General features: G+C 34.3%; 1 protein-coding gene across 6 annotated transcripts in view; it reads left to right on the top strand.

The window, feature by feature from the left end:
• ATR (ATR checkpoint kinase) overlaps positions 1-25,086 on the top strand; it is a 93,798-nt gene that overhangs the window by 67,617 nt on the left and 1,095 nt on the right. For 4 of the 6 annotated variants that reach the window (XM_026018512.2, XM_072727056.1, XM_026018510.2 and 1 more), the window contains 12 exons: positions 2,709-2,888; positions 7,083-7,225; positions 8,066-8,163; positions 8,876-9,108; positions 10,218-10,352; positions 11,883-12,083; positions 13,727-13,870; positions 15,155-15,305; positions 17,965-18,121; positions 18,235-18,388; positions 19,165-19,316; positions 24,630-24,735. In XM_026018512.2, coding sequence (XP_025874297.2) covers positions 2,709-2,888; positions 7,083-7,225; positions 8,066-8,163; positions 8,876-9,108; positions 10,218-10,352; positions 11,883-12,083; positions 13,727-13,870; positions 15,155-15,305; positions 17,965-18,121; positions 18,235-18,388; positions 19,165-19,316; positions 24,630-24,735 — 1,854 coding nt within the window. Of the gene's footprint in view, positions 1-2,708; positions 2,889-7,082; positions 7,226-8,065; positions 8,164-8,875; positions 9,109-10,217; positions 10,353-11,882; positions 12,084-13,726; positions 13,871-15,154; positions 15,306-17,964; positions 18,122-18,234; positions 18,389-19,164; positions 19,317-24,343; positions 24,477-24,629; positions 24,736-25,086 lie in introns of all 6 variants that reach the window. The other 2 variants (XR_011995292.1, XR_011995293.1) reach the window with 2 other exon arrangements.

Genomic DNA, 25,086 nt, shown 5'->3' with positions numbered 1-25,086 from the left:
TTGTTGTATATTATATACTTCCTACCAAGGCCTGACTAAGAGATGATCCCTAATCCAAATTCAGAGTCTCTCTCTGTCATCTTTATCATTCTGCCATAATTTAGAGGAAACCGTTCCTTCTTTCCTGATGTCCCTAAACATTTGTCTTTCCATTTCAAGATGAAAGTGCAATTCTTTCAGTTTTCATCTGTCTTCCTTTGTTGTTCTTTAGAGAAACAGCCAATTTTTACTTTGTCTTTACCTCCTATATATATACAGGGTGCACGTAGTAGGCACTCAAGACACTTATGAGGGACACCTGAGTGGCTCAGTGGTTGAGCGTCTGCCTTTGACTCAGGGCATGATCCCAGGATCCAGGATCGAGTCCCACATCGGGCTCCCTGCGTGGAGCCTACTTCTCCCTCTGCCTATGTCTCTGCCTCTCTCTCTCTGTCTCTCATGAATAAATAAATAAAATGTTTAAAAAAAAAAAAAGATTCTTGTGAAATGAAAATAACACTGTTCCCTACTTATATTCTTAGCAGACAATTAGTTTTGGGAGGATTTGCCAGTTTTATTGTCAGGATTAATTTCTAATCTAACCTATCACAAAAGGCTTTGCATAAGAACAAAAGTCCCCAGCTATCCCCAGATTGAAGCAATAGTAATGAGCAAGAGGCTTTTTGATTATCTGAATTACTTGCAAAGTTTATTCCCCAGATTTAAATGGTTATTACTTACATATCTCATTATGCTTGCCACCAGTCTAGAATTAGTAGTGAGCATAGCATATTCTGAAATTGACATTTAGCAACTATAGCTGGAGCCATCTGTGATTGTAGAGGCAAAAGTAATGATTCAGCCTATATTTGCCAGTACCTGGTCATTTTCTGAGCTAGTGCTGGTCTGTGTATTATAATACCTTAAATTCAACATGTTCAAAATCAAGTTCATCATTTACTATTCAATAACTGCTTCCCCTATATATTCTGTTTTTTAAATCGGACTCCTTCGTATCCTCTCATCTAAGATAGACATCTTGGCATCATTTTGAACTTCTTCGTTTCCCTCATTTTCCATGAGAGAGACCAAGTGGAGACCAAATTTTCCTTAGAAAAATCTTTTGATTTTTGTTGTTTTTGTTAAGTAAACTACCTGCAACCTGAGGCTCAAACTCGTGACCTTGAGATCAAGAGTTGCATGCTTGGGGCACCTGGTGGCTCAGTTGGTTAAGTGTCTGACTCTTGATTTCAGCTCAGGTCATGATCTCAGTCATGATCTCAGGATTGTGAGATAAAGCCTCTCACACATTCTCTCCCTCTAAAAAAACAAAAAAAAACAAAAAAACCTAAAAAGAGTTACATGCTCTACCAGCTGAACCACCTAGGTGCCCTCTCTTAACATTTTGATACAAACTTCTAGTTATAAATAAATAAGTCGTGGTATAATGTATAGCATAGTGACTATACTTAATAATACCTTATTGCATATTTGGAAGTTGAAAAACAAACACCTTTTAATCCTCTCTTATTTAACTCTGCTGCTTTCATTCATGCCCTTAGCATTTGTAGTCTCTAATAATATTAATAGCCTTTTTTTTTTTTAGTCTTTCTGTTTCTGTGTACACATGATTGCAGTTTGTAATCTTTCTAAAATGCACATTAAATCATGTAGCTGCTTTGATTAAAATCTTTTGAAGTATTCTTCATGCCTTTATGATTAAGTCTGACCTCTAGAAAGTATACAAGGCTTTTTCTGATTGAGTTCCAGTCTACCTCTTCAACTTCACTTATCACTCACTATTTCATAAGCCCTTTAGACTATAGCTAAAACCATACTACTTGCCTTTTCCACATGTTATTCCTTTTTTTAATTTTTACAACCTTGAGATCAAAACCTGAGCTGAGATCAGGAGTCAGACACTTAACCAACTGAGCCACCCAGGAGCCCCAAATTATTACTCCTTTTACCAAGAATGTCCTTCACTGAATTCACTTCCAGGAATATTGCTACTCATTCTTCAAAACTTAATTCAAATTTTCCTCATCCGGTAATCTTTGCTGAACACTGCTCTTCTCCATTTTCTTATTTTTTTTTAATAATTTTTAAAAAATTATTATTTATTTATGATAGAGAGAGAGAGAGAGAGGCAGAGACACAGGCAGAGAGAGAAGCAGGCTCCATGCACCGGGAGCCCGACGTGGGATTCAATCCCAGGTCTCCAGGATCGCGCCCTGGGCCAAAGGCAGGCGCCAAACCGCTGTGCCACCCAGGGATCCCCCATTTTCTTATATCTTCATGTAGATGTGGGAGATTCCCTTCTCTGTCCTTAATATCCATATAAATTTCTCTTTTAATAGCATTTACCATTTTGTTGCTATTTTACATACTCTATTTCTTCACTTGACTGTGAACTTTTTTAAGCTAGAAATTTTGATTTATTCATGTTTGTTTATCCTCAGTCATCTACATATATCTCTCAGTTCCTTATACTTTGATTGACTGTAAAAATGAGCAAATGAATGAATTAATATGAGTTCTACATGAAATGAAGCAATGCTTCCTTTTTGGATTTTACTTTTGTAGGAGGGAAATGAGAGATGAACATGAAGTTACAAAGAGTTATACATAAAACATATTTAATGGACTTTAAGTACTAATAATAATGTTTTTCAGAAAACAGAAATATCTTAAATTAAAAAGCTTGTTATTTGCCATTTTCCTTTTAGGGTGATGTTCACCAGGCACTAATTGTTCTTCAGAAGGGTGTTGAATTATGTTTTCCTGAAAATAAAACCCCAACCGAGAGTAAGAACATGTTAATCCATGGTCGAGCTATGCTACTAGTGGGCCGATTTATGGAAGAAACAGCTAACTTTGAAAGCAATGCAGTTATGAAAAAATACAAGGCAAGTATATGTATAATGCAGTTATACATATCAGTTGGGGGGCAGGGATTTGGGGGAGTGCTATAAAAAGAACAATTTCCAGAGCTTACATAGAATTGGAAATCATACAGAATTCTATCACCAGGCAAGAGGCCTCATTGCATACATGATATATAGAGACTCTCAAAGGGCCACACCTTAAAAATGGGTTTAATTAGCTCTAGACTAAAGGCTACTCTACATCCACCCTACAAAAGCATCGAAATATTAAAAGGATTAAGCTGATTTACGAGTAAAATTACTGCCTGCCTGATCAAAGTCTACCACTCTCTAAAGGAATATAACAAAATCTAAAACTCAGCAACATAAAATGACCTATGTCTGGCATCCAGTAAAAAATTACTCTAGATATGTAGAAACAGAAGAAATATCAGTCAATAGAAAGAGACACAAATATGGTAAAGATGATAAAATGAGGAGATAAGGACTTTAAAACAGCTATCATAAACATGCTTCAGATAAGAACTTTAAAATTGCTACTATAAATATACTTAAGCCTAGAGGAAAACATGATGATGATAAGGAGAGAAATGGAAGATATAAAAAGAAAAGACCTAAATGGGACCAAGAGCTAATAAAGCAGATGAAACAAATGTTAATGTTTAGATCCTGGCAGTGTTGAATTCTGAGCAAGATACATAGTGGGAGCCTAGCCCCCTGTTCCCCTGTTTACAAGAAGGTGCCATGCAGGGATGCCTGGGTGGCTTGGGCGGTTAAGTGTCTGACTCATAATTCTGCCTCAGGTCATGATTTCCTGGGTGGTGGAATGGAGCCCCACATTGGGCACCACACTCAGTGGGGAGTCTGCTTGATTCCCCTCACAGGCAGTCTCTCTCAAATAAATAAATCTTAAAAAGAAAAAAATATATATATACAGACACACACACACACACTATACTAAAGAGCAATAGTCACAAGGTAAATCCTAAAGTCATTATTATGTTTCACTCTCCCTATTGGAGAGATCTGAATTTCTTCTAATTTGTGAGGCACACAAAACTCACTAATTCTTTACAACAAAATTTATAGCAGATATTCCAGGTCTTTCATCTCTTGCACTGAAGCCTGGGGTGGAGGAGAAGGGAGAGAGGCCCTCATTATACCAAAGTTAGAATCTGACTAAACTAGCTACATCACTAAGTCTCTGTCATGATGGCCTAAGTACCATGAGGAATAGTCTTTTTTTTTTTTGAGAGAGAGAGAGAGAGTACACTTGTGGTTGGGGGCGTGAAAGGGGCAGAGAGAGACAGAATCCCAAGCAGGCTCCATGTCCAGTGCAGAGCACAGCACAGGGCTTAATCCCACAACCCTGAGATTATCACCTGAGCCGAAATCAAGAGTTAGACACTTACTTAACCCACTGAGCCACACAGGCGCCCCCAGAAAGATAGTCTTTTTAATAAATGTTGTATCATTTGGTTATCTTACAGGAAAAAAAGTCAAACTTGATCTTTTCTTTACACCATTAACAAAGGTAAATTTGAGGCAGGTGGTAGATATAAACATGAAAGTCAAAATAATAAAGCTTCCAAAGCTTATATAGGAGAGTATCTTCAAACCTGGAAGTAGGTCAGAACTTCTTAAACAGATTAAAAAGACCAACTGTAAAAGAAATGATTGATAAATTTGACTACGTTAAAATTATGAATTTCCTCATGAAAAGATATCATTATGAATGTGGAGGCAAGCCATAGATTAGAAGATACTTGCAACACATAAATGATAAGAGGCTCTTATCCAGAATACAGTAAGAACTCTTAAAAGTTAATTAGCAAACCTGAGGCAAGAACTGTGTAGAAGACTTTCAAAAGTAAATATATAAATGACAAAAAACAAATAAAGGATATGTATGCAATTGTAGTAGCCAAGCATAGATGCAAATTAAAAACATTACAAGGCAACACTATATATTTATTAAAAGACTAAAATTTGGGCAGCCTGGGTGGCTAGATAGAAGCCGTTTAGCACTGCCTTCAGCCCAGGGCCTGATCCTGGAGACCTGGGATCGAGTCCCACTTCGGGCTCCCTGCATGGAGCCTGCTTCTCCCTCTGCCTGTGTCTCTGTGTCTCTCTCTCTCTTTCTCTCTCCCTCTCTGTCTCTCATGAATAAGTAAAAATCTTTAAAAAAAAAATAAAAATAAAAGACTAAAATTTAAAGATTGACAACTCAAAGTCAGACTGTAGAGCATTTAGACTCACACATTGTTGCTGAAAGTATAAAGTGGTATGATCATTTTGGAAAACAGTTTGGCAGATTTCACAAGCATGATGTTGAATGAAAAAAAACTGGATAGAAAATAATACATGTAGTATGTTTCCATTTATATAAAGTTCAAAAATGGGCAAAACAAAATTACTGTATTAGAAATTCCAAAAGTGGTTGTCAGTCTGTTTGGGCTGCTCTAAGAACAATATACTATGATAAACATATAAACTGGGTGACTTTTCTCACAGTTCTGGAGACATTTCTCACAGTTCTGGAGGCTGGGAAGCAAGATCACAGTACTAATAGATTTGGTATCTGATGAGGGCCTGCTTCATAGACTGCCATCTTATTACAAGGCAGAAGGGGTGAGAGAGCTCTTAGGGGTCTGGGTTATAAGGGCACTAATCTTACCCCCTGAGGGTTCCATTATCATGATCTAATCACCTCCCAAAGGCCCCACCTCCAGATATTATCACTTTGGGGATTAGGCTTCAACATGAATTTCAGGGGTGGGGAGATAACAAACATTCACTTTATAGCAGTGGTTATTTTCAGGGAAAAGAAAGGAGGTAGTGATTGGGAGGGTGAATGGGGGAGCTTGTGTTTCCAGAGGTCTTCTTATATGTGATCACTTTGTGATAATTGACCAAGCTATACACATAAAATTTCTGTATTTTCCTGTTTCTAAATTTTACTTTACAAAATAAATTTTAAAAACTTAAACCAGAAAAGAAGGAAGGAGGGAGACAGATAAGAGTAAGCAGAGAGTAAAATGATGGTAAAACCAGACTGAAAAATATCTTTTTTAAAAGAAATTATACTGTTTCCTTATTCCCTTTGCTTTTATGACTAGATAAGGGAGGGACACTGGCAGCCTTATCTCTGGCTGGTTGAGTACATGAATCCAGCATCTGTTTTATATGTCTAGTCATGCCATTCTCTCCTCTATCCACAGGCAGATAGGTGTCTGTAAATTGGCAGGATTAGGTTCAGGGGAAACTGAAGATCTCATTTACAGTTCCTAGTTCAAACTGTGTTCTCGTACTTGCTTGAATAAAGAGTGGAACTTCATTAAAAAAATTTATTTTGTTGTCAGCCATTCTATATGTTTTCCATCACATTTCAAATAGTATTGTTTTAAAATAAATACACAAATACTTAAAAGGCAGGGGAATAGAAAGGAAATGATACAGGGGACAGGATAAGAGAAAACTTGGAAGATTGTGGCCTCACAGAAGCCAAGGAAAGAAAGTGTTTCAAAGAGGAACTGCTGTGGACAACAGAAACAGGTGCTGAAGAGAGTTCAAATGAGATCAGAATTGGAAAGGATCTTTTAGATTTAAGAAGTTGCTTTTGTGGAATACTGAAGACAAACCATGAAGAAATAGTTCAAGGAGTGAATGAGAGGTGAATTCTTAGAAACCCAATTATAAAGGAGTTGAGAGGGAATGCAGTAACCTGTGAAAAATCTTGGAGAAAAATAAGATGTGGTTTTTTTGTTTTGTTTTGTTTTGTTTTTAACCATATTTTTATGCTTTTAAAGTCCTATCCTCCTTAGAGGTTTGATATTTTCCTTTCCTGATATTTTTTTTATAGTAAAAATAGACATATAAACACTTTTCATAAAATACATTAGTCCATCTGGAAATTATTTTGATGACATATAAAGTGGCAATGTAAATGGAGTTTCCTTTCCCTAAATAGCTAATTATCTGAACACTATTTCTTGTTGGCCAGTGGACAACTCACCAGAACCAACCAGCCATCGTGAGAAAACCTTTCCAAGAAAATATCTATTCTTTATTCTAATTAAAGAGTCACTCTGCCTTTGACTTTGCTCTGCCTATATGTGGGTCTTACACCTTTGATCCCTGATCATCCTTTCATAGTTTATTTCCCAGTATAGTATGGGATTTGCTTAGGTAAGTTTCTGGTGTTGTGTTTTACAGGATGTGACCTTGTTCTTGCCAGAATGGGAGGATGGACATTTTTACCTTGCCAAGTACTATGACAAATTGATGCCCATGGTCACAGACAACAAAATGGAAAAGCAAGGTGATCTCATTCGGTATATAGTTCTTCATTTTGGCAGGTAAGTATGAGAACTGCATGTGTACTTATTAAATATGTCAGAGTGACTCTGTTGATCTTGAACTGTTATCACGGATCTTAGCATATTCAGGATACTTTCTGCTTTACCAATGATTCAGTCCTTAACCTTAGATGAGATAAAAAATTTTTCTATCATTTTTTTCTTCCTTTTAAAAAATTACTTTATTGGGCAGCCAGGGTGGCTCAGCAGTTTAGTGCCACCTTCAGCCCAGAGTGTGATCCTGGAGACCTGGGATCCATTCCATGTCAGGCTCCCTGCATGGAGCCTGCTTCTCCCTCTGCCTGTGTCTCTGCCTCTCTCTCTCTCTCTCTCTCTCTCTCTCTCTCTGTGTCTCTCATGAATAAATAAATAAAATCTTTAAAAAAAACTTTATTAATGGAAAAATTAATGTGCACATATATTTTTAATTCAGTAGTACCAGTATTATACCATGAAAATTAAGTTGAGCATCTCCCATCAGCTCAAGTCCTGGTTCTGCAGCCCTGGGATCAAGCCCCTTTGGGCTCTTTTCTTAGCATGAAGCCTCCTCTTCCTCTACCCTTCCCTGCTCCCTCTTGCTCCTTCTCATATATACGCTCCTCCTCTCAAATAAATAAATAAATAAATAACTTTAAAAAAAAAGGAGAAGGGAATCAAAGTAACCTCTACTAAGAAGAAATATGGATACCATAATTTTTGTCAGAAGGCTGTGTAAAACTCAAGTAATAGTTTGTCTTTACATTTTAATCCATATAATTGTAAAAAAGAGCACTATGTTTTTGTTTTTGTTTTTAGGTAAAAGAGCACTATGTTAATAATATCTTTTCTATATAATTGCAGATCTCTACAATATGGAAATCAATTCATATATCAGTCAATGCCACGAATGTTATCACTATGGCTTGATTTTGGTGCTAAGGCATACGAATGGGAAAAAGGTATAATTTATGTAAAAATTTTAACAGATAAGAGAAATTGTGATTTTGATATAAAGTCACATTTGGCTCAAGAGTCAACTTATAAAAAGTGAGGAATGATTTTGATACTTAAGATTGAATATAAGTGTGAGCATGAATGTTAACAACGAGGAGAAACACTAAACACATAGAAGTTGCAGTTCAGGGCTGCAAATGAGTATCTGTTCATTCCTTCCTGAACCTAACATATATTGAGAGATACTAGTTTAAGCCAAATAATTTACCCTAAAAATTATAGTGGAGTGTGGCTTGTTCTGTGTTTATAGTGAAAATTAATAGCCCTTGGGATCCCTGGGTGGCGCAGCGGTTTGGCGCCTGCCTTTGGCCCAGGGCGCGATCCTGGAGACCCGGGATCGAATCCCACATCGGGCTCCCGGTGCATGGAGCCTGCTTCTCCCTCCGCCTGTGTCTCTGCCTCTCTCTCTCTCTGTGACTATCATAAATAAATAAAAAATTTAAAAAAAAAAAAAAAAATTAATAGCCCTTGAGTTTTTCAGTGACCCTTTTAAATATGTTTTTCTGTTTGGTCAAAGATAGCTATCTTCATCTATTGGCAAGTGATCTAGCTTTGGATGTGAGAATAACATGTATTGTAAAGTTGTTTTTAACACACAATTTTTCTTTTATGAAATGACTGATAGACTGTTTTTTTAAACTTTGATCTTTTTCTCAGCTGGCCGTTCTGATCGTGTACAAATGAGAAACGATTTAGCCAAAATAAACAAGGTTATCACAGAGCACACAAATCACTTAGCACCATATCAGTTTTTGACTGCTTTTTCACAGTTGATCTCTCGAATTTGTCATTCTCATGATGAAGTTTTTGTTGTCTTGATGGAAATTATAGCCAAAGTGTTTCTGGCCTATCCTCAACAAGCAATGTGGATGATGACAGCTGTGTCAAAGGTAATATAGTAATCACAGCAGTGTCTTTTTCCATTTTATATGGCATTGATTATTTAATGCTAATATGAAGATGTAAGTTCCAGTATTTCTTTCTTAGTAAATTAGTAGCAAAACATAAATTTTAAATACTTGAAAAAAAGAAATTGGGGCAACTGGGTGGCTCAATGCTGGAGCAACTACCTTTGATCAGGTTGTGATCCCGGAGTCCTGGGATCATGTCCTGCAGGGGGAGCCTGCTTCTCCCCCTCCCTATGTCTCTGCTTCTCTCTGTGTCTCTCATGAATAAATAAATAAAATCTTTTTTAAAAAAAAGATATTAAAGCATTATGTATCATTTTTAAATTCAGAAATATTTACCGTATCAAATGAAAGGACTAATATGTTAAGATAAAAAATTCAGCATGTGTTTTCTCTCTGAAGTCTAGTAAACTGTTAGTGCTTGTTATGAAATGGTAGCCTGTTTTTTCAAAGTGTTTAATCCAAAGTATCTAAACTATTAATAGTAGAAAAACTATTGCATTATTAATGGGCATTTATAAGGTGGTAAATATATTTAATCATAAATATTTTAGAGAATTTGAAAAACAGACAAATATTAAAAAAACTAAAATTCACTAATTCTACCATTGATATTTTTCTGTATTTTTGTATATGTAGTTTCTGTGTATATTTTAATGCCAAATTTGGATTATATAGATACATAATTTGATATTTTTCATCTAAGATTATTACCATAGCATTTTCCTATGAATTAAATATTCTTTGAAGACACAATTTTAATAATTATGTAAAACTCTATAGTAGTTAGCTTATAATTATTTTCTATTATTTATTTAACTGTTGTGTTTCCATTGTTTTGTTCTTATAATAAATACATCTAGACACATCTATATTTATTCTTAATTCTGTTATTCCACCAGGATAGATTCTAAGAAGGGAATTCATAAGGTCATAGGATAAAAGCATTTTCATGGCTGTTGAGAATATTGCCACATTGATTTCCAGGAAATTTGAATCAGTATGAATTCTCATCTAGAATTGATTTATGTCGATCAAAATTCTGTTTTTAACACCTTGTATAAAACTGCATTTAATTTCTTTTATGACAGTCTTCTTATCCCATGCGTGTGAACAGATGCAAGGAAATCCTAAATAAAGCTATTCATATGAAAAAATCCTTAGAAAAATTTATTGGAGATGCAACTCGCCTAACAGATAAGCTTTTGGAATTGTGCAATAAACCGGTATGACCAAATCTTCCTACATAGAGACCAGTATTGGATCACTTATATAAAACTTCTATATGATTTTAGCTGGTTTTCTTTCATTTGATTAATTAAGTTAAAATTCTAACATAAGTAGGTATACACATATGTAAAAATTCATCAAATTATATACTTTAAATATATGCTGTTTACCTTAATAAAGCAGTTTTTTAAATTTCTAACATGTCCCTCTCTCAAATTTATACTCTGAAATTTCTAAAAGCTCTTGTTAGTGTAGATTATTCTGAGAGTAAATTGTCCATATTAATTAGAAATAATTTAAGTAGAGGAATATGAAATAAGCTGTAAGACTCTAAGTATACAAAATACTCAAAATCATCTCTAGTATTATTTTGTGTTGTATCTTTAAACTTTCAAAACTTATATACATTAACCTACACATATGAGAGGAAAAGAAGATTTGAGTTTGGTTTTCATTTTATTTCATTCTTTCAGGATGTGTTTATTTCCTTGCCTGTTGACAGGCACTATGCTAAGTGAAACCCAAATCAAGAAGATATATTCTCCTGCATTGAGGTGCTGATAGTGTTGTAGGAAAATAAGCCAATGGCTATAACTACTTTTTTCAGTATACTTGTATCTAGAGTATGAATATGCTTATAGAGGTAGCACATTCTTTTGCCTAAGAAAATGGAGGGGGGGAAATCCCTAAAATATATATATATAGGAAAGGTAAAAGTGAGTGAGGATAGTTATGAGGAAGAAGAGAGAGACTGTTGACAGGTAAATAGCTAGATTTCACTTTACAAATATTCAATCTGTTAGCTCTTTATAGGTGAGAAAATATAGGCTATTTCTTACCTTCTCTGTATTACTAAACACCTTGAAAGAGTAATCTGTTTTAGCTATCTACTTGCACCCTATTGACTTCTAATGTACTTGGCATTATCAAAGACAATGATAATGGCCAACATTTACTAAGCACTGGCACTTTTCTAAATGCTTTACATATACAAGTTTTCGGTTATTTATCTGAAATTTTTGTGGCCAGCTAGGCTGCATTTAGGAATTTAGAATTTTTCAGATTTTTTAAAGGTAATATAGTGTACATACTCAATATTAAATATCCCTGCTGAGAGTATTCTGATAGAGTATCCCATAATCAGTTTCATAACTGTTTCTATAGTGAGACATACTAATCTGCACTGGGTGAGAAATTCAGGTATCATTTTGCTGTTCAATAAGATTTGGTACAAAAAAAACCAGTTTGATTTACATAGCTCTTTGGATTTTGTAGTGTCTTGTTAATAGATCGTAGGCCTTTATTATCCCCATGAGTCTTGAAACAGCCCTGTGGTATTATTATTGATAAAGTAAAAGAGTATGGAGCAAGTAAAATGATAAGTATAAAGAATTCTTGGAAAACTGCTGACTGCTTAACCATTGTAATTAAAATATTGTGGAAGTGAAACTTTTGGTTGAAATTAAGTGTTCTATAATACAGTGTAAACCTAGAAAAATTAAAGTGTGCTATTTCTTTTTCCCCAGGTGGATGGAAGTAGTTCCACATTAAGCATGAGCACTCATTTTAAAATGCTTAAAAAGCTGGTGGAAGAACCAACATTTAGTGAAATTCTCATTCCTTTACAATCAGTCATGATACCTACTCTTCCATCAATTCCGGGTGCTCATGCCAACCATGAGCCATTTCCTGGGCATTGGGCCTATATTGCAAGCTTTGATGATATGGTAAACTTCAATATTATATAACTGTAACTGTGATTTTAAAATTTAGTTAAATTAAAAATTTCAAATTAAGTTTTTTAAAAAAATGTTTTTCTCAAACTAAGTGAATTTTATTTGCAAAGAAATAATGATTAGAAATACAGAAAAATAAAACTTTTAATACTGATGGGATAAAATTAAATGTTAAAAATCCTATGTTCCTAATATCTGTGACCTATAAAAATACCCATATGGAGAAGGCTGATACTTTTCTAATGTATATTATGATGAACGAGTCATGCATCTTAAATAGCATGATAGGGAGATGGTTCCTTCTCAATTTTTAGCTTTTTATGTATTCCAGTGAACATGTTTACTCTCCTAAACTTCTTAGTACATATTGCTAATGTTACAGGTCTATTTCCAATCAATTACTACCTTTGTATTGTATTGTAAACTTTTCAACCATATGCATTTATCTTCCCCTATTATAAGATATACACACATAGTGTTCATGCTTATTCTCCTTTTAATCTTCTACAATCCCTAAGACAGTGTCCTTAAAGCAAAAACCCATGTTCAGTCAAGTATTTTGATTTTTTTAGATGCTTGTATTATTTTAGTATGAGTATCATTTTTATTTTTCACAATTTGATTTTTCCATACTTTCATCCTAAAAACAGAGGAGAACAAAATACAGTTTTTGCTTATAGTTTAGGAGGAAGCAAAATTTAGCTAAGAAGAGCTTGATTTTTAAGTATGTGACTATAAATATGTGACTATTTTAAAGAAATGGTACAAGAGCATTTCTAAGTAAATATTTCTGAAAACTATTTGTTCCAGTAAATCTGTGTATCAAAACATTTGTTTAACTGTTCCAGAGACAGATATTAAACCACATAATGAAATCATTCTTTCTTACTTATAGTCATGCTTTGTTTTTAACTTAATAGTATTCAGGTTATTTGCTCACCACATTAGGTAGACTTGGTTTTGGAAGAGTTTTTTGTTTCAAAAGTCAAGTAACATTAAATTGATAATCACTTCTTACCATTAAAGACATTTTAAAACAGTGTCTCTGGCTGTAAAGACAGGTTCTAAAAAATATTTCAAAAGTCTTTTAGAAGGGCCAGCAAGGCTTCTAGAAGGTAGTTGAGTGTCTACCTTCTGCTCAGGTCACAATCCCGAAGTCCTGGGGATTGAGCCCCACATTGAGCTCCCTGCTCAGTGGAGAGTTTGCCTCTTCCTCCCACCCTACCCCCACCTCCTGCCCCTCGCTCCTGTGTGCTTACGTGCACATTATCTCTTTTTCTCTCTCACTCACTCTCTCAAATAAGTAAAATATTTAAAAACAAAATCTTTTAAACATGGCTGTCCTGAAGAGGGTCCCTCAGTTTGAATGTGTAAGTACTTATATTGCTGATGAAGTAATCCTTTTACTTTATAGTCATTCCTAATGGGTGACAATGGCTCTCTATGCATGGCAACTATTTTTTCATGGGTCATGGGTCATCAGTGATTATGATAAAAGAAATGTTAAGATAATAAACTTATTACATGACATAGGTAATTATATTCTTTTTTGTTAGGTAGCATGATATATATATATATATAAATTTAAACAAAGAATCTTGACCTCAACTTATATGTAACTTACTATATTTTAGGTGGAAATTCTTGCTTCTCTTCAGAAACCAAAGAAGATCTCTTTGAAAGGATCAGATGGAAAGTTCTACATCATGATGTGTAAGCCAAAAGATGACCTGAGAAAGGATTGTAGGCTAATGGAATTCAATTCCTTGATTAATAAGGTTTGGAGATAGTTTACTTTAGAGTTTCCATAACTACTGTCAATGTGATACAATCTTTTCATTATGCACATAGATCATTTCTAAACCATACAATTGAAAGATGAAATTTAATTATTTTTTATACGCTTTTTGTCCCTCTCTATCTTCTCCCCGTGTATCACTAGTACCTCTTTTATTAGCAGGAAAAGTTACAGACTTTTAACGTAGAAAAGATACAGTAACAGATAATTTCATTTTTAAAAAAGAATAACTATGGTCTTTACTTTGTGTAACCAAAATAATTTAAAAATTAATATCATGTTAAAAACCCATTTCAAAGGCACTGTGAAGTAAAGGATTGTTTTTTATTTAAAATGTTTAGTAAATTGGTAACCTAATTCACTGACTTTAACACCATTAGTATGTTTATCCCAAGTCCCTTGAGTATTTTTCTGGTTAGGAGTATCAAGTGGCCTGGGTTTAGTTTATAAATTTATCTTAATCAGCTTTGTAACTGATTTATTTCATTACTCTTCCCCCACATATAAAATACAATGGCCTGATTGTGAAAAACTACAGTCTGTGTTGGTCTAGGAGACCACAAACTGATCTTTACATGTCATTCTAATGCTGTACTGTTTGACATTTATGTTGCCTATTTATTCCTAAAGTTTAAAACATGTTTTTGGTTAGTGATTTTGCTTTTGAATTGGACAGTTTGCAATTATAGTTGTGTGCTTAGTTTATTTCATACAGTTTCAGAATTAAACAAAACATCATTTATCTTTACCTAGAATAATTCAGGATTAATCAGATGAAATGTAAAAAGCTTTCTTCTGCTAGGAGGCAGTTTTTCAAATGAAGCCCATAATATTAAACTGTAAGAATAAAATTACATTTTGAGGATATTATAAAACTCATAGTTTCTTGTTTAGATAATCAAAATTAAGCAGCAGTCTTTGTGCCTAAGAACTTATTATTTCAATAATATCTATAAAGCAATAAACATTTTGTCATTGTTAAATATAGAACTATAATATTTTGAACACAGTATTGTTGTCACATTAATAGTAAATAATTAAAAAGGGGGACTTGCCCAAGGCATTTTTAATGATTTGGAAAAAGACTATGGATACTATCCCAGTAGCTTCCTTTCCTACCATTCTGAGGGATTATTCAGCTGTACCACATAGTAAACTTTCACTGACTTTCTTTTGCTATGAAATGAACAATCTTTAGATGTGTATTTGACATATTTAGAAATTTTGAATTTTTAAGTTTATGTGTGTGTGTTTTTTTTAATAGTGTTTAAGAAAAGATGCAGAATCTCGTAGAAGAGAACTTCATATCCGAACATATGCAGTTATTCCCCTGAATGATGAATGTGGAATTATTGAATGGGTTAACAACACTGCTGGCTTGAGACCTATTTTGACCAAACTTTATAAGGAAAAGGGTACTAAAATTAATTCTTAAAATATAAACATATGAGTATAAAACCTGCTAATATGTGTGTAATTATTATTAACATATGCCATTATACCTTTTATTTGTATAAGCAATAGTAGAATTTCTAGGCTAAATGAGATTCTATATACAGAAGTACTTATGTGTTTTTCTTCCTAGGGTTCTAATTTCATCTTTATCCCAAGAGATATTCCAAGAGAATGTGATGTAGCTTACAAGGATGTATATTCAAATTTGTTTTTCACAGAAGTATTGGTTAGCAATTCTGAAACTACGTGTATACTCAACTTCAGCAAAATATAAATATATTGTGGATAATGAGAGCTAGTTTTTTCACTGTGAGAGAAAGAAAAGGAAAGGGAAGGCTAAAATAGAACTGAAAGTATTAGATTGGAATTAGAGTCTCCACCTGGCCAAACCTGAGATAATTTGGGGAGCAAAATAAGTAATGATATAGTATTAGATTATAACTCATGAAATAAAATAAATAGACATGAATCTGCACTGATATAAATAAATAATAAGTAGGAAAGCAGGAACAGTTCTTCCTTATAATAGAATTGCAGTGAATAAATGTAGAGAAATTGATGGAAATAGAAAATCATCAATTAGCAAGTACCACAGTAATAATTGTTACAGGTAAAGAATATCAGTGGGTGGTGGAATGCATGGGCAAAAGTATGATGAGAAACAGGTTATTTGTTCGGTCTCAAAGTATCTCCCCACAACATACTTATGAATTATAAAGGGGAAAAAAATAGGAACTTTACAGTGCAGAAACAAAAATATTACTGGTTTGAACTCTTAAAAAATGGTCAAGGTAATAAAAGTCAAAGATAGAAATTTCCCAGATTTGAGGACATTAAGGATACATGACAACTGAAGGTAATATGGGATCCTGGATTGAATCCTAGCCCAGAAAAAAAGACAGTGATATAGTGGGACAGTTGATGAAATTTTAGTAAGGTCTGAAGTTTAGTTAATAATATTATAACAATATCAATTTCCTGATTTAGGTAATTGTACTATTGTTATGAAAGACATGAACATTAATAGCTGAGTGAAGAATGTAGGAGAATGCTTTGTATCATTTATACAGTTTTTTTATAAGTCCAGAACTATTTCAAAATAATTTATTAAATGCATATGATACAGTATATTAAAAATAAATAGATCAAATTATTAGAATAAGGTAGAAACTAAGTATATTTGTTTCTCTAGGGCTGCTATAACAAAGTACTACTAACAACAGAAATGTGTTTTTTCATAGTTTGGGAGCTTATGAATCTGAAATCCTGTGTCAGTAGGGCCAGATCACTGATAGTTCTAGGGGAGAACCGCTTCCATCCTTTTCTGTCAGCTACTGCTGGCTCCAGCAATCTCTGACATGCCTTAGTTTATAGATGGTTCACTTCACTCTCTTTCCTCTCTGTCACCACATAGTGTTCTCCCTAAGTCTATATGTCTCTGTTTTCTTCTTATATGATACTTTATATACCAGTTATATTATATTAAGGGCCCAGCCTAATGACCTTATCTTTACCTGATTACATGGGCAACAACCCTATCTTTTTTAAGGTCACATTCACAGGTACCAGGGGTTAGGAGCTAAGCACATTTTTTAAGGCTATAATTTAACCCATAACAATAAGTGATATTAATAAATTATTATTGTGCTAATTATATACCTTATTTTTTATTGTTAACAAGTCTGATTATCCCTATTTTATGTATATTGCCAGAAGTTAACTGGCACTATACACTTGGATAAGTGACTTATCCAAGTTCACAAAGCTGATAAGTTGTAGAGCAGAAACTCAAAGACTGGAGTCTCATTCCAAGGAACTTGCTATTGACTATCTTATTGGAAAGATAAAATATTGTATGTGTTTTAGTTACTGCTTTGGTTTTTTAAAAATATTTTAAAAAAATTTTTAGTATCATGAACACATAGGAACTATGTAACATTTGAGTCTAAACACCTTAAATCTCAAAATTTCCCATAAAACTTTTGGCTATGCCTTGCTATAAAGAGCACCAAACCATGGTGACCTAAGAGGCACTTAATAGACTGGAATCATATCACCCATCTAATACAGGCTCATCAATGTGTTAGAAGGAAGAGTTCTTCTGTTTCTCTAGATGATTTGCATTGTACAAGATTAGCTCAAGAACCAGGTATACAATGAATCTGATAGGCTAATCTTCACACAGTAAATTATCTCAAAGTACCATTTTAGGTTTTTTAATAATGATTCTGTGTGGGTTTATACTACATGCTGAGGAACAGAGAAATCACTATAATTTTAGTGAAGGCTGCAGCATTTTTACAATTCTAAGTGTACTCTTCACATTGGATTTATTCTGAGTGACATTTTCTGGAATTAGTTTATCCCACAACATCAGTTTTAGTTGACATTAATTTTCATCAAGAGGCTTCACTTTGGATAAGTATAGTGAAACATAATGTGTTCTGTTATTTTATCATAATAAGATAAATTTACCTATGCATAGTGGCAATTTTTCTATTTGTTCTTGATTTTGAAGAATAATTTGAAAAAAAAAGTTTTGTTTTGTTTTGTTTTTAAGAAAATTGCCCCTTTTCTTATTTGGTTTATGTGATTAGTGGAAACCACTTTACTTTGCAGGAGTTTATATGACAGGAAAAGAACTTCGGCAGTGTATGCTACCAAAAGCTGCAGCTTTGTCTGAAAAACTCAAAGTATTCCGAGAATTTCTCCTACCCAGACATCCTCCCGTTTTTCATGAATGGTTTCTGAGGACATTCCCTGATCCTACATCATGGTAAGTTACCAAGAAGATAATACATTGTAATAGTTAATGTTTTAAAAAATATTTTAGGTTTGCATTGCCTCATGTGGCATAAGGATATTTGATAGGCATTGTGTTTTCTTAAGGTACAGTAGCAGATCAGCATACTGCCGTTCTACTGCAGTGATGTCAATGGTTGGTTATATCCTGGGGCTTGGAGACCGTCATGGTGAAAACATTCTCTTTGATTCTTTAACTGGTGAATGTGTACATGTGGATTTCAACTGTCTTTTCAATAAGGTAAGTGATATAACTTACTCTAGTTAATTGTATGTTTTCTCCCAATTTCCTTTCCTCAAGAACTGTTTTTCCTAGACCTACCCATTGGTAATGTTACAGTCACAGTTGAGTCACATTGAGAGTTTATTGACTGGTTTTGATCAGTGAATCCCTGAGTGGTCAGTAAAACAACGTAGGATGAAGAGAACTCAGAAGAGTGATAGAGTAAAACCAGCACTGAACTTGAAATCCAAAGGTTCAAGTTCTGACTCAGTTAGTTCTTAGTTAATGTAAAGATGGACAGATCAGTTCATTTTACTGAGACTCAGTTTTTTTAGAGAGACAGAAGACTTTAATGTGTGAGTTTCCAAACCTGCAGCATATCAGAATCATCCAAAAATTTAAACAAAATACACAAATATCTAAGCAGACATCCCAAGAGATTCTATAGGTCCAGAGTGGGGTCTAGGAATAAATTAAGGTAGTTGGACTCTCCCTGATACCCCTCTAATTTTCCAATGTTATGATCCTGGAAGGCAGGCTGGTAAATTAACCCCCTATTTTCTTCATTCCCATTCTCTATGGATTGCCTTCTGCTGTCTCAGGAAACCAAGAAAGGTCACAGATACAAATGAGATGAAATCAAAGATAAACCACTGGTACATACCAGAAAGGAATTTAGGGAACTCAGTAAGTTTAGGGATGAAAAGGCCCTATGGAATGCAGGTTGAGAATGGCAGAAAATAAGATTTAAAATTTTAACATAGTTATCTTTTAATAAAATCCATTGTTTTAAGGGAGAAACCTTTGAAGTTCCAGAAATTGTTCCATTTCGACTGACTCATAATATGGTTAATGGAATGGGTCCTATGGGAACAGAAGGTCTTTTTCGAAGAGCTTGTGAAGTTACAATGAGGCTGATGCGAGATCAAAGAGAGCCTTTAATGAGGTAATTAACTTATGTTTTGTAAACAATTAACAGTAATTTTGAATGTAATTATTGATTTCTAAATATATTTTTTAATAATAGAAGCTGATTTGCATTGGTTGAAGTAGTTTTTTTTTTAAATAATAGCTATTAAGGTATAAATTATAGTTCATTATAGTTCATTGCAGCATTATTTATAATGGCCAAGATATGGAAATAACCTGAGTGTCCACTGATGGATAATTGGGTAAAAAAATAATGGTGTGTGTATGTACATACGTATTACACACACACACACACACACACACACACACACACAGAAATACTATTCAGCCATAAAAAAGAAGGAAATCTTGCCATTTGCAACAACATAGATAGACCTTGAGGACATTTATGTTTAAGTGAAATAAGTCAGACAGATAAAGACAAAGACCATGTAAGATCATTTATATGTGGAGTCTTAAAAAAAGTAGAACTACCTTATGATCGGATAATCACACTACTAGGTATTTACTGAGAGAATACAAGAACACTAATCCAAAGGAATACATGGACCCTGATGTTTATAGCAGCATTATTTGCAATAGCCAAGATATGGAAGCAGCCCAAGTGTTCACCAATAGATGAATAGATAAAAAAGATGTGATATATATACACAATGGAATATCACTTAGCTATGAAAATGAAACGTTGCCATTTGCAATGACATGGATGGAGCTAGAGAGTATAATGCTAAGTGAAATAAGTCAGAGAAAGACAAATACTATATGATTTCACTCATATGTGGAATTTAAGAAACAAATAAGCAAAGGGTAAAAAAAAGGGGCACAGCAAGAAAGAGATTCTTATTATAGAGAGCAAGCTGATGGTTACCAAAGGTGGGTGGGGAGATAGGTTAAAAGGTGATGGGGATTAAAGAGTGCACTTGTCATGATGTGCACAGGGTGATGTATGGAACTACTGAATCACTATATTGTACACCTGAAACTAATAAAACACTGTATGTTAAGTAACTAGAATGAAAATAAATTTTAAAAAAAGGAAAAGAAAAACTGAGCTCATAGATACAGAAAACAGATTAATGGTGGCTAGAGGTTGGAGGTGAGGGTGGACAAAATGAATGAAGGCACAAGCTTTTAGCTATGAAATAAAGTCATTGGAATATTATGTACATCATGGTGACTATAGTTAATAATACTATATTATATATTTAAAAGTTGCTGAGAGTAGATATTAAAAGTTTTCATCATAAGAAAAAATTTATAACTGTATGGTGATGGATATTAACTAGATTTATTGTGATTATTCTGCAATACATACAAATATCAAGCCATGTACACCTAGAAGTAATATAATGTTATATGTCCATTATATCTCAATTTTTTAAAAGATATAATTTATATACGATAAAATTCACTCTGTAAGAGTATGCATTACAGTGGTTTTTAGCATATTCTCGATTGTGCATCCATCACTACTATCTAATTATAAAACATTTTCATCACCCCTAAAATAAATTAATAGTCACTCTCCATCCCTACTCCTCTGCCATCTTCTAGGAACCGCTAAATGTATTTTCTGTCTCACTGGATTTGTGTTTCTGGGCATGCATATATAAATGAAATTGTACAATATGGCATTTTATGTCTGTCTTCTTTCCCTTGATATTTTCAGGGTTTATCCCTTTTGGAGTATGTATCAGTAATTCATTCATTTTTTATTATAAAATAATATTCCACCATACACCACATTTTGTTTGTCAATGAATGGACATTTGGATTGTTTATACCTTTTTGCTATTGTGAAAAGTCTGGCTGTGAACATTTGTGTACAAGTTTTATGTAAATATATATTTTCACTTTTCTTGGGTAAACCTGGGTGTTGAATTGCTGGATCATATGTGAACTCTAAGCTTAACATTTTGAGGAACTTTCATATTGTTTTCCAAAGCAGTCATAATACTTTACAATTCCAATGGCAGTGGTTGAAGTTTCCAATTTCTCCACATTCATACCAACACTTGTTACTTATCTGTCTGTCTTACTTTATCCATCCTAGTATCACGTGGTATCTCATTGTGGTTTTAACTTAAATTTTCCCAAAGACCAGACCAGTTATGTTGAGCATCTTTTCATGTGCTTATTGGTCAGTTGTATATCTTCTTTGGACAAATATCTATTCCAATTCTTTTCCCATTTTTAAATTGGATTATTTTTCATTTTTGAGTTCTGAGAGTTCTTTACATATTCTGGATACTAGATCTTTAATAGATACACAATTTGCAAATATTTTTCTTCCATATATGGGTTGTCTTTACTTCTTTTTTTTTTTTTTAAGATTTTATTTATTTATTCATGAGAGACACAGGGAGAGGCAGAGACATAGGCAGAAGGAGAAGCAGGCTCCCTGTGGGGAGCTCAATGCAGGAATTGATCTCAGGACCCCAGGGTCATGCCCTGAGCCAAAGACAGATGCTCAACCACTGAGCCACCCAAGCGTACCGTCTTTCGACTTTTTTGATGATGTCCTTCTTCACTTACAAGTTTTTACTTCTGATGAAGTCCAATTTATCTGTTTTAGTTGTTGTTATTTATGGTTTTGGTGTCATTTAAGAAAGTATTGCATAACCCAAATCATGAACAGTTACATTACACTTCTGTTTTCTTCTAAGTGTTTATAGTTTTAGCTTTTACATTTGTTAGATCTTTGATCATTTTCAGTTATTTTGTGTATCTAGTGTGAGGTGGGGGATCATATTAATTCTTTTGAATGTGCATATCCAGTTTTCCTAGCACTGTTTTTTGAAAATACTATCCTCCTCCACTTAATTGTCTTGACCTATATATGCAAGAGTTTATTTCTGGACTCTCAGTTTTATTCCATTGATCTCTATGTCTAACCGTATTCCTTCAACACATTGTCTTGATTACTGTAGCTTTATAGTAAATTTTGAAATCAGGAAGTATGTGTGCTCCATCTTTTTCTTCTTTTTCAAGATTGTTTGACTATTATGGGTTCTTTTCATTTCCATAGGAATTTTAAGATTATATTATTAACTTCTGCAAAAAGCCAGTCTAGATTTTGGTAGGAATGGCATTGAATCTGTTAATCAGTTTGTGGAGTACTGTTATTTTAAAAATATTATGTTTCTGGGATCCCTGGGTGGCGCAGCGGTTTGGCGCCTGCCTTTGGCCCAGGGTGCGATCCTGGAGACCCGGGATCGAATCCCACGTCGGGCTCCCGGTGCATGGAGCCTGCTTCTCCCTCTGCCTGTGTCTCTGCCTCTCTCTCTATCTCTCTGTGACTATCGTAAATAAATAAAAATTAAAAAAAAAAAATTAAAAAAAAATATTACGTTTCTGAACTATAAACATGAGATGTCTTCTCATTTATTTAATTCTTCTTTAACTTCCTTCTATAATGTTTTATAATTTTTAGTTTTCAAGTCTTGTATTTTTTATTTTTATTTTTATTTTTATTTTTTTAATTTTTATTTATTTATGATAGAGAGAGAGAGAGGCAGAGACACAGGCAGAGGGAGAAGCAGGCTCCATGCACCGGGAGCCCGATGTGGGATTCGATCCCGGGTCTCCAGGATTGCGCCCTGGGCCAAAGACAGGCGCTAAACTGCTGCGCCACCCAGGGATCCCAAGTCTTGTATTTTTTAAAATGTAATTTTTAAAATGTTATTCCAAATGGAATTTTTTAATTCATTTTTTGCACTGTTCATTATTAATGTTAGAAATACAACTGATATTTGTATATTTATCTTGTATCTTGCAAAACTTTGCTGAACTTATTAGTTCTAATACATATTTTTACCTTAAGATTTTTCTCTCTCCAACAGTACATTATCTGCAAATAGTTTTGCTTTTTTTCCTTTCCAGTCTCATGCTTCCCCCCACCCACCACCCCTGCTTGGCCAATTACCGTAGCTAAATGAGTATCAGATAGGCAAAGTGAGAAGTCTACATCTTTCTCTTATGCCTGATCTTAGGGGTATAGAAGTCAGTCTTTCACTATTAAATATGTTATCAGCAGGATGTAGTTTTTTTAAAGGACTTTTAAAGCTTATTTATTCACCTTCTTTCTTTAAAGCTCTCTACCTGATATTTTGGTAGAACATACTGGTTAGACATAGGCAAAGGCAAATTCTCTAAAAGGGGAAGTATAGCATCTTGTGAAATACTAAGAGCCCCTATCCCTATCTGGGGAAGTCAGGAAATAATTTCTGGAGGAAGTAGCAGAAATCTTAACGATAAATGGAATTGGCCATGCAAAGGGGAAGAGAGTGTTCTGAATAATAGATATATTAAGGCAAGTGAAGGCATTGACTGCCTAAAAAATGTAATTCTGTTTTCTGGAGAGTACACTTCAAATAAATGGTGCTGTGATGATAGTGCACAGATGAGCAGGGCTAGATTATGAAAAGTCCACATAAGGCTGGTTTACATATTTAAACCTTGCCCTGAAGACAACCAGAACTCATTGCGGGTTGGAGTAAGAAGAAATTTATTTTTTAATTTAAATTTTTAAAGATTTTATTTATTTATTCATGAGAGAGACAGAGGCAGAGATACAGGCAGAAGGAGAAGCAGGCTCCACACAGGTAGCCCGACGTGGACTCGATCCCGGGTCTCCAGGATCACGCCCTGGGCCAAAGGCGGGTGCTAAACCGCTGAGCCACCCAGGCATCCCAAGAAGAAAATTTAAAAAGAAGAAATGAAATCATTAGATTTTGCACTGTAGAAAAATTACAGTTGCATACTAGACTAGAGGCCAGAAAACTAGTTAGAAGACTGTTGGAGTAACTCAAGAAAACATGATGTTGCATTGGATGAGGTAGTGACAGTAGAGATGAAAGTAAGTAGATTTTTAAAGGGCTTTAGGAGGTAGAATTGAGTGTTAAAAGGAAGGAGAGGCAACGATGACACCTAGACTTTTGTTTAGGGCAAAGGAGTGAATGATGTTCTTATAGTTCAGGTCATGAATTTTGGAAATACTGAATTTGAGGTGCCTGCAAGAAATCTGAATGGGTTTTTCCATAGGTAGCTGTATTTGAAGTTCACAGTATGCATTTAGAAATGGCACGCAGAAGTCACCTTACTCTACTCTCCAAGAACACCTCAGACCGCTCCCCCATCTTCCCTCTACTCTCTTTTTTCAACCCCCTCCAAAACAGTAAGTTCACATATCTTACTGACAGAGTACTAATGCATGTTATAAGAATATTGCCATTAGTTTCTCATCCTTCGCTTATTTTTCACCTAAGTGTTGACTATAGTGACACTTCTTTTTAGAGATGTCATATTATTATATTTGTTTACATTTTAGTGTCTTAAAAACTTTTCTACATGATCCTCTTGTGGAATGGAGTAAACCAGTGAAAGGACACTCCAAAGCACCACTGAATGAAACTGGGGAGGTTGTCAATGAAAAGGTTAGTAATTCTTTAAAAAAAAAAAAAAAAAAAGGTTAGTAGAAATGTAGCTTGATATGAGCCGACATCGCATGTCTCTATCAATGAGAATTGATTCTAAATACTGCCAGTGACTGGCTATTGAATCCTCTGAAATCTAGTTCTTTATTTTATTTTTTTAGAGAGAGGGGGGAAGCGGCAGAGGGAGAGGGAGACAGAGAATCTTAAGCAAGCTCCACACCCAGCACTGAGCCTCATGTGGAGCTTGATTTCACAACCCTGAGATCATGACTTGAGCCAAAATCAATAATCAGGACACTTAACTGGTGGAGCTACCCAGTTGTCCCTAAAATCTAGTTGTTTAGTATAAAA

Source organism: Vulpes vulpes, chromosome 11 (assembly GCF_048418805.1).
Source record: "Vulpes vulpes isolate BD-2025 chromosome 11, VulVul3, whole genome shotgun sequence".
Taxonomy (NCBI): Eukaryota; Metazoa; Chordata; class Mammalia; order Carnivora; family Canidae; genus Vulpes; species Vulpes vulpes.
Note: the sequence above shows the minus strand (reverse complement) of the source record. Positions and strands in the feature narration are given on the sequence as shown.